Raw genomic sequence first — 10,251 nt, 5'->3', positions numbered from 1 at the left:
CTACGCACATACACGTGACAACGCGCTAGTCCCGGTGTTCTCTCCTTCCACTCTGCCCCAGCCTTCTCCTTTCGCACCTCATCACACTGAACTTGTGTGCCACGCTCTCGTATTGCCATGGAACGCGCTTCTCACACGTCCATACACTGAACTCCTCGGATCCACATCCACATCCCATGCTACTCCCTCTCTCCACGCACACGCAAACCGTTGCACATACACACAAATATGCGCATGCAAATAGAAGAACATCGATGCAGCGCGTGCTGACGCAGGACTGAGAGTGGAAAAGGGAAGTCGAGGAGAAGAGGGGCCTAAGCTGATCGCCCCCCCCCCCTCCCCCTCCAAGTGCGTTCCTCCTGCACATTCTATCGTCTTTATTAGGATGCGACGTACATTGCAGACGGCGAACAACGCCATGGGTGGGGGCCTCCCCATCCACCGTGATACCACGCGCAAGCCGCGCCTCGTGACGGAGGTGGGAACGTGGCTGTACAAGAAGGAGACCATGCAGAACTTCAGCAAATGGTGCCGCGAGCGTCAGGTGCGGGCGTACGGAAACGTGAAGATGACGTCGACGATCCACTTTGCCCGGTGTCTGCGCGCCTCGAAGCCGATCCGACCGGGGCAGGCCATCATCACCAGCCCCCTTTCCGCGTGCTTCAACTTCTTGACGGTCGCGAAAGAGATGTACGACTGCCCGTCCACGGCTTTTCCGCTGCAGTTGAACTGGATGAACTACAACGAGCGCTTGCCCTTCATGAGGAGCGCCTGCATGTACGAGTTCGCACAGGCTGGCTGGATGACGCGCATCGCCTCCCTCGAGGAATCCGTGTACACGCCATACGTGCATTACCTCTTGGAGGACACGCGCGGCCGCGACGGCATCTCGAATGGCATGGGCAAGGAACGCGAGGAGGAGAGCGGCGTGCTGGACCACTATCTGTCCGAGATGGCGACAGACGCCTGCGAAGACCCGGAGGTGTTCCTGGAGAACTTCTTTCGTGGGCTGGCGTGCGTGCACCTCCGCTCGCAGCCGATCGAGGCGGCCGCCGTGGAGGCATTCGTGCCCGGCACGAACTTCTTTAAAGCCAAGTCGAGCGAGATGTACGTCCCGACCCTCGTTCCCCTCGTCGATGCCGTCCCGCAGCTGGAGAACGGCTCGCACAATACGGTTCTCGAATACTACCCCTTCACAGATGTGGCGACACTTCGGGCGCAATGTGATGAGCTGCAGATCTCCTTCTTCGAGAAGGGCAAAGAGGAGCCGATTGTGGCGCAGGAGACGCGCACGGCGCGAGGAGTGGCACAGCGGATCAACCTGGAGAGCGAGTTGATGGACCCCGCACTTCTGGAGGGCGGCGGCTTTTTTGCCTTGCGCGCGCTGGAGCCGCTGGATGTTGGCGACGTGCTGTACCTGCGTCGATTCCCTGACGTGTGGAGTCGCGCCGGAGAGCGCATGATGGACGCGCAGGTGATGGAGGCGAACCGGCTGCTGTCGCGTGACGACGAATGATGGCATGTTGATATGTATACATATATATATATATGTATATATATGTGTGTGTGTGTTGGGTGTGCGTCTGTGCGTGACTCTTCGGCGAAGCTGCAGTATGCGCTGTGACTGAGGATGCGGGGTGCTTGCTCTCACTGCTATTACCGAAAAGGGCAAACAACACCGCCCATTCCTCGATGCATCCGGCACGTTTTCCCTGCGACTCTTTTCTACTTCCACGCACACCTACACTCGCTCGCATCGCTCTCTGCAATCTCCTCTTGTGCTGGTGCCTCACCTGTGACACAAGAACCTTCTTGCATGCTTGTGCAGTCGCGCGGGTGTCATGCAAACGCACTCGCTGCCATTACCGTCATCTCTTCGCCACCCCCTTGGTGGTCGCACGGCGCACGCATTCTGCATTGCGTATCTCGAAGGAGCCCCACCTTAGGGCGGACCTCTGCAACACACTCACAGGCACCCATGCGAGGGACTAGTAAGGCGCTCAGCCACCTCGCGTCCGCTATCGTTGTCAAACCGCATTCCCTCGCTGCTCCACGTCAAGGCGGCGGAAGAAAAGCGCGCCGGCACACGAACGTTCTTCTTTTCAGTTCCGCCGCATCCACTTCTCTCCCTCCCGCTACCCGTTCCCACCGCCTTCCCCCTCTTTTTCATCTCCTCCCTGTCTGGAGCGCTGAGACGACGAGGCTGGCCACATCGAATTCCTTTCCTTTCTCGGTTAACGCCATTGCCGCCGAGACAGGCCTCCTCTCCTCCGGCTTGCGACTCATCGTTCTCGATCGCATCGCATCCACGGGATCTACAACACAACGCAACACAACAAAAGATGAGGTGGGTGTCCTATCAGTCCAACATCTACAAGTATGGGCTCGTGTTCATGTGCGCCGCGTCGCTGCTGGCGTTGATGAATGACGGCGGTAGCACCAAGGAGAGTTGGGACTGGATGCGTCAGCAGTACGACCTCCGGCAGGCGAAGAAGATTCAGTAGAGTGGGACTGAAGGGACTCTCGGAGTGTGTGTGTGTGGGGATACAATGGAGGAACGCTGATCGAGTGGGGCACACGTGCGTCTTGGAGGTGAAAAGCAAGCACGTAGCATCATTGCAGGCTGGAACCTTCCGCTTCTCATCTCCATGAGCGCACTGTGTCTCTCCGCTTCGCTCTCCTCCTCTTCCCCTCCTTCTGTCACCGCGGATGTCGACCTCTTCCCGCCATCGCGCCGCTTCGCTGCATTTTCCCTCACCGTTGTGAGGGATGGCACGCACAGGCATACGTAAAGACGTGTGGGCAGACCGTCGCGCATTCGTAAACGCACACTCAGACACGTCAGGGTTTCCCCTTACTCTTGCGTTGTGCCTCCCCCATCATCATCACGATTTTTTCGGTTGAAGTGTGTGTTTGTGCTCTTATTATCTTCGTTATCATTATCATCGCTGTTGATTTTTTTCCCCGTCACCGCCAACACATCAGCCACAGAAGCCCCGAACAGACAAACACAGGGAGTGCACCCAACAAAGAGGGAGATTCAGAAAGCGATGGCGTGTCTCTTCAACTGGACAGCAACGCCCACCCCGGATCGCGAGCACGCGCGTGGATGAGGCGCTGTCAGGGAGAAAGGTGTGCTTACGGTCACTGAATTCGTACCACCCTCCCTCTGACATCCTTCGCGTTCTCACCCACACCGCATGCTGTGAAGCCAAGCAAGAGGCAAGCAGCACTCGATGTTCTCTAGTCGTTTTTCCTGTCTCCGCTTCTACGTGCCATGGCGTTTTTTTTCTTTCCCTCACATCCCAGCTTCGCTCTCTCTCTCTCTCTCTTCCGCGTGGTGACCGATGGCTCAACGACCGCCAACGCGACGACCACCACGACCACACACGCAATACACAACGTTGCTTTCTGCATGAAAGCTTCCCACAAGGCGAGAAGCGCGCGCACCCAAACAATACCGCATACCTGAAAGGCAGCAGTGACACCAACGGCCAGGAGACGAGGCGTAAGACGGAACGGATTGTGGCATGCCGTCGTTTTCTCTCATCGTTTTTGTGTACACGTTGCTCTCTCTTTCTCTCTCTGTGCGTGCGTGCTTGCTCGCGGCCTACGCCGAATTTCTCTTGTGCTACGTGTGTTCACGCGAGCGCACCCGCTGCGTTGCGCATCTGATCTCTCTACTTCTCTTGCGCCGTTCACACTTGACCACCGACTGATACTTGTGTGCACCAGCACGTGCTTGCTCGCTGCACTCGTGCCTTCGCAGCCGCAGCGAAGAGAACCTCGAAAAACAGCTCGCGCAAGTCTTTTATCTCCGCTTGCCGATTGACACGCACCGTCTCGTCTGCCAAGGTGGCCGTAGTGTGTAAGCGGGGTACAGCCATCAGATCGGCTGCCACTTGAATTCCGCCCCCGCTTCCCCCCCCCCCCCCCAACACACACACATACATACGCACCAACCGACGCATGACTGACGTCGTCTTCGTGCATGTGTGTGCGTGGTGATTGAGTGTATTGTTCGTGTTGATGCACAGCACACAACTCCATGGAGACAACGACGACAGCAAGCATCGACAAGAGCGAAAAGGGCGCAAGCCGCTGTGAGGACGGCGTGATTGAACGGGCAGAGAGAGCGAGAGGGAAGGAGAGGAGGAGGGGGCACACGAATCTGTCAGTGCTCACGAGAATCAACTCCAATAAACCATCTCCCTCCGCGCACACGTATACCCACTGACCCGCCCCACACGCACACAGAGCGAGTCTTTCCTTCTCACACGCGGCCCCTTCCGCACCCACTCTTTCCCCGCGCCCCACTCCTCATTCCCCTGTCCGTGCTGGTGGTGCGTGAGCACTTCTGTTTTGTGGGTTCGCCTTTTTCGCGTCTTACCCTCCAATACGGACAGTGCACCTTCTCTTCCCCTCCGCTTGCCTCTTCCTTTTGTCCCTCCCCACATCACCGCTGTCGTACTGGCGCGACGACACATCGCGACGCACACGCACAAGTCCTTCCCTCCCTCCTCCCCGGACAGGAAGCGTCTACGTATACGTGCATACATATGTATCTATGCATGCATATAACCACACGCCAGGCCTCTTCCTCTAGTTCGTTTTTCTTCTCTTTCGTGCCCTGGCTTTCGTAGTCTCTCTCGCTCTTTCTCTCACGCCCACCCCGAGCGGCACAGCCTGTGCTAGACCTCGACATCCATCAGCTGCCCATCCCGCTCCGCCGCCGTGCTGCATATATGACAAACCCCTTTCTCGCGTTCTCCCTTCTCTCGTTGCCTTTCCACCTTGTTGCTGCCTTCTCCATCGAGCTCACGCACCCACTAACAGACACACGCACGCACGTTCGCACGGACGAGGTGGCGGCAGCAGTTATGTGCATTTTACAGTTTCACGTGACTGTATCGTCGTCGCTTCGTCTCTTGAAGCTCTCTCTCCACACCCCACTGCCTTCTCCCGCTTTTCCACCTACCGCACGCTGTTCTCTGTGTTGACCATCATCATCCTTTGTTTTCCTTCTTCTATGTATGTGTATGCGCGTGCGTGTGTTTGCATGTTGGTACGCTGCTTGGGTGTGGGTAACGCCCGTGACATCATCTCTTTGCATCGCATTTACATGCCTGGTTGCTTGAGCAGGCTTCGAATGTGTGCTTGCGTGTGCGTGTCTCATGTGCATGCTTACTTGTGTATGTACAGTGCGGCATTTGTTGGTTGACTAATTCGCTTGTGTGTGGAGCCACACACACACCCACACACACACGCACGCATCTCTTACACATACAGCACATCCACGGTCGTCAAGTAGCCGCTTCTTCTGCCTCTCTCCATCTCTCTTTTTTTTTTTGTCTTTGTTTCGACGTCTTCCTTCTCTGCTTCCTGCTCCCTCGCTCTACACACCGTGCGTCGAGCACTCATCTATTCTCCCCTTCCCTAGCTCCTGTACACCGCTGTCGCGACCACCACCACCACCGCTGCTGCATCTGGCGTGCACCGCTTGCCGGGGGCCCTCCATGTAGTGGTGGTGCTGCGTATCTTTTTTTCCTTTCGTGCGTTTGATTGTCTGCCGTGCCAAGCCCCTCCTCGCTCATCTCGACTCTCTCTCGCTCACTGCGTGTGCATCTCTTCGTTGGTGTCTCTCCTACTCTTCTCTCGTTTCGAATTCGTTTGTGTGCTCTTGTCTTGCCTTCATCTCTTTGGTGGCCGGCGCGTCTCCCTTTTCCTTCACGCCCCCACCATCATCTTCGTGTGCACTCCTGCTCAGCTCTTCTCTTGCCGCTGCAGTGTGTGCGTGTGTGTGTACGTGTGGAAGGGAGGGGGTCTGTCTCTTCCCGCCAATCGCCTCCCACCACCCGCCGCCAGAGACGCGCTCGTATTTGCGATACAACCTCGACCCCCCCCCCCCCCCAGCCGTTCTTGCGCTTCTTCCCTGCTCTGAAACGGTGCGTATGCCCTCCGAAGCTACGGTGGCGCTGGTGTCGAAGCACGAAGAGGCCGGCACCGTCGCTGCTGTCTCGCCTTCGATACCGTCGTCTCTCTCAGTCGCGTCATCAAGTCACAAGGAGATGCGAGAGGAACCGCGGCGGCGCCGAGCCGAGGTCGCCGAAGACGTGCGCGTTCAGCAACATCGAGCCACGTCGGTGCCCACGTCCCCGCTGACGCCGCCGCTTCTGCTCCAGCGGAATCGAGAGGTAGTGGCGCTGGGCAACTACACATCGAGAGGGGTCGAGGGGTCTGACGAAGGCAGCGTGAGCACGACCGTCACCTCCAACGTGACTGACCGTGCTGGGCCCGCTGGAAACTGCAAGAGCGGAACTCCCCACTCCAGCAGCTCCCGCGTACTGGACTTGACGCCATTTGCTGAGAGCGCCGAGGACGACCGGGACGACCGCGGGAGCAAGTGGGACCGCACCGCCGCTTTCGGCATCCCCGCGCCGGCGACCTTGCGCATATCGACCTACCGCACGACCGCTGACATCACTACCGATCGCACGAGGAACAGCAAAAACAGCAGCAGCACTTACTTGCATCTTGGAGATGCGTGGCAGGAGCGGGAGAAGAGCTCGCCAGATGCAAACACAGCTGCGATCCCCACAGCGGGAATGACGCCGCCTTTCTCAATCTCTCTCTCGTCCGACTCGTTGTCGTGCGCTATGCGGAGCGTGAGGAGATCCTCCCCCGAGCTGGTGAGACGCGGGAACGGCACGACACGACAGCTCTCTCGCAAGTGTCTACGGAACGCAAATTCGGCGTGCGGTGATAGCGGTCGCTGCACTGGACCTGTGGCGCGCACCACTACGCCGACGACGGCACCGTCTACCGCCCTTCTCTCTTCCTCTTACGTGGCCTGCTTCCAGGGCCACAACGCCATGCCCATCAGTGACAAGGACGGGGACAGCTCGCTGCGTCTCCGTCCGCGCCGATGCCGCGGCGGCAGCAGCTGCGGCTCGCACGAGCACTGGACCATGAAGCCGCGACTTAGCGGCGTCAACGAGGTTCTGCTACAGAGTGCATCTGCATCCGGCGAGCCTCAGCTATTCTGCCAGGCGCTCGCTGCCTTTCAGCTGTGGGACACCCTACTGCGCCTGGAGCTGCACAGCAACAGCGCAGGCGGCACGTACATGGTGCGACTTGCAAGGCCGTCGTCCTCATCGGCGACGGCGACTTTCGCGGCGACCGACAGCGACAGCCATGGCGCCGTGGTGGCTGTGTTAAAGCCATGCGACGAGGAAATCGGCCAGGAGAGCAACCCACACGCGAATCGTGAAAGCGACCGCACGGAGACGTTTGCCCCCGGCAGCGGCAGCCGGCGTGAGGTGCTCGCGTACCTCCTCGATCACGGACACAACGCCGGGGTGCCGCCGACGCTGGAGGTGGCATCGACCTACTGGGCCGGGGTGGGTGCGACAACAGCCAACAGCAACGGGGGTGGTGGTGCTGCTACCGCGAGCTTGTCCACAGGCACACTGGGCGCGGTGGCAGGAGGTGGAGATGCCCCTGCGAACAGCGGCCTTCGGAGTTCACGCACGGGTGGGACAGACTGGAGAGGTATCGGCGCTGACGATGGCGACAGCGTTGCCGCTCGAGTGGCAGCATCTACGCACCTCCGGATCGGCAGCTTGCAGCTTTTCGTGCCTGGCTGTGAAGAGGCCGCGGACGTTCTCCCCGGCCACTTCGACGTCGACGAGGTGCACGCGCTTGCCATCTTCGACATCCGCACCCTGAACGGCGACCGACACGGCGGCAACGTACTTGTCTGCAACTATCACCGCTGCCGCGACGGAAGAAAGCCCGTCATGGCACGTCGTCCGCGGTGCGCCCGCCTAGCTAACGCTGCGGGGAGCGACGGGACTGCATCGTCGCCTTCGGCGTCTTCGACAGCGGCCCGATTGTCACCTGAGATGCCCGCGACCATCACCACGGCCAAGGAAGACGTTCCGCATTTGATCCCGATCGACCACAGCTATATCTGTCCGTCCGGCTACGCCGATCCGGACTACGAGTGGTTGTCATGGCCCCAATCCAAGAAGCCGTTTTCGGAGCGCAATCTGACCTACATCGCCGCCCTGGACGCAGTGGCAGATGCGGAGCTGGTGCGATCAGCGCTCCTCGCACACAGCGGCGTCCCCACCCACGATGTGTCGACGCCGCGAACAAGCGCAGTCTGCAATGACTTTGAGATGGCGGAGGGGCAGCCAGACGCTGCGCTGACGTCGCTGACGCGCGATGATGCTCAGTATGCCAGAGCAGCCATGGGCTGTGCGACGTTTGACGCAGCGAGTGCAGCGCTCGCGTCGCGTCACCTTCCGCGGGAGTTTTTCGGCCGGGGTGCTGCCGCCGCGAGCTTGGACGATCTCACGGGGCTCCCGCCTCTGCCGACGGCGTCGACCAAAAGAGCGGTGGCGCCGACAACCAGTGCGGCTGCAGCACCCTCCGCGTCTGGGGCTGCAACCGCGAAGAAAAGCAGCACCATGGATGGTGGCGCTGAGGCCCCCTCCGGCCATCCGTATGTGAGCACTTGGGATCCAGCAGCTGTAGAGCTGATGATCAACTTCGATCGAGGCGATAGTTTGAGCACGGAGGCGATGCACCAAGACGCTGCTGCTGTCCGTGCTCGTGCAATGTCGACTGCGTGGTCGGCGTCTTCGTCCTCCTCCACTCCACCCCTTGAATCCTTGCATGCCGGACCACGCGGGCATGCATCCAACTCTGTCGCGTACGACAGGGACGCGGCCAACACGGCGGCAGAGGTGATGTGCTGCACGACGCGCCTGCTACAGATCGCAGCCCTTGAGTTTCACATGACGGCGTACGAGATCGGAAGTCTGTGCCGGCGCCCGCGCGTCACGCAGGCGTCGGTGCTGGAGGAAGTCCTCGAACAGGCGAGAGATGAACAGACGTGGGAGCCGGTCTGGTTCAGGCTCGACGATGTTGTCCGGCAGCGGCTCGCTGACCTCAGCACGTCTGGCCAGTAACTAGTCTGAGGCCTTCGAATCACGCGTTTGTGGGCGTGCCGAACAGCCGCCCCTGCCAGCGCTCGTGTCGTGCCTGCTGACCCATCTATCAACATCCTCGCCGACATCTTGTCTCTCCATCTCTCTCTTGCACTGTTTTCTTTGTATTCTCCGTTGCACCGTAGGTTTCTATCCCGGTGCGTGAGAAGGCGTGCGACAAGAGGGGAAGAGGGAAGGGGCGGGCTGCACTCAAACTTCTTGCACCCCCAAAAGAAACTGAGCACCACACCCACGTGCATCAGCATCTGTGTCCTTCTCTTCCACATCGGGTATGCCGGTCTTCCTCTCCCCGCTCTCCTCGCACCACTTATCGCTTCCTCCCTCGTTGATCCTTATTGTCGAACCGCTTTTCTGCACGCGTGTGTATGCGTGTGTGTGTGTGTGTGTCTGCACCACCCCCGCTTCTTCTCTTTCGTTTTTTCTCTGCCCACCCCCATCAACTTTCTACTGCTGGCCTCCCATACCGCTGTGTAGCATCTTGCTCGTCTTGCAGCTGCTTCGCGCGATCCGTTACCCTCCCCGACCCTGCCGCTACCTGAACTTTCTTCTGTCGCTGCTTTCTCGTCTCTCATGGACTACACTCTGTCCTTCAGCGCCCCTCCGCCTTTACGTCGAGCGAGCTAGAGGTGATGGCGTACACCCGACACTGCCCATACGTTTTTTTTTTAATGTCTCTTTTTTGTTGTCTGGGGATGATCCTCGACGCGTGTGAGGGGCGCAGAACATTCTAAGGAGCGTCTTTGTGTGTCTGTGTGCTGGCAAACATGTCTCATCATCTCGATCCCTCATCCCCAGCCCCTTCCGTCTGTCTCTCTCTCCCGGGGGGGGAGGGAGGTAGGGAGACATGCGTACCAGATATGGTAATACCGCTTTTTCTGCTTCTTCTTCGGCCCCCCCTCCTGCCGGCGAGTGGGCACACACCTCCGTGCGTGGCGTCTCACGGTCCCGTACCTCCCCCTCCCCCACTCTGTGGCGAAAGTCAGGCAGCCCCCCACCCCTACCCCTGCCAGTGCCGAGCCGCTTCCGGTGGTGACAGGGTCAGGTGCCTACCCCACAGGGGAGGCCAGCGCGACTCCTGTCCGCAGCCAGGCCCTGGACGGCGTGTTGCTGGAGCGGCCGGCGACTGTGAAGGCGCTTGTGCCGTCCGCGCGATGGGCCGAGCGTCAGCGCGGCTCGCGCGCACCCCACCCCCTCGTCGCTGCCTCCCGGCGGGGGGGGGCTTTGCGGAGACCGG

The 10,251-nt window shown here is 59.7% G+C and overlaps 3 protein-coding genes across 3 annotated transcripts; all 3 read left to right on the top strand.

The window, feature by feature from the left end:
* Positions 1–385: 385 nt before the first annotated feature.
* Positions 386–1,516, top strand: LDBPK_272080 (hypothetical protein, conserved; the record flags this gene model as incomplete). Its single annotated transcript, XM_003862011.1, has 1 exon — positions 386–1,516. The coding sequence occupies one exon, from the start codon at positions 386–388 to the stop codon at positions 1,514–1,516; it is 1,131 nt and encodes a 376-aa protein (XP_003862059.1).
* An 826-nt stretch (positions 1,517–2,342) lies between these two features.
* On the top strand, positions 2,343–2,504 carry LDBPK_272070 (hypothetical protein, unknown function; the record flags this gene model as incomplete). Its single annotated transcript, XM_003862010.1, has 1 exon — positions 2,343–2,504. The coding sequence occupies one exon, from the start codon at positions 2,343–2,345 to the stop codon at positions 2,502–2,504; it is 162 nt and encodes a 53-aa protein (XP_003862058.1).
* Positions 2,505–5,951: 3,447 nt separating this feature from the next.
* On the top strand, positions 5,952–8,978 carry LDBPK_272060 (hypothetical protein, unknown function; the record flags this gene model as incomplete). Its single annotated transcript, XM_003862009.1, has 1 exon — positions 5,952–8,978. The coding sequence occupies one exon, from the start codon at positions 5,952–5,954 to the stop codon at positions 8,976–8,978; it is 3,027 nt and encodes a 1,008-aa protein (XP_003862057.1).
* Positions 8,979–10,251: the final 1,273 nt, after the last annotated feature.

This window comes from Leishmania donovani, chromosome 27 (genome assembly GCF_000227135.1).
Source record: "Leishmania donovani BPK282A1 complete genome, chromosome 27".
Taxonomy (NCBI): domain Eukaryota; phylum Euglenozoa; class Kinetoplastea; order Trypanosomatida; family Trypanosomatidae; genus Leishmania; species Leishmania donovani.
Note: the sequence above shows the minus strand (reverse complement) of the source record. Positions and strands in the feature narration are given on the sequence as shown.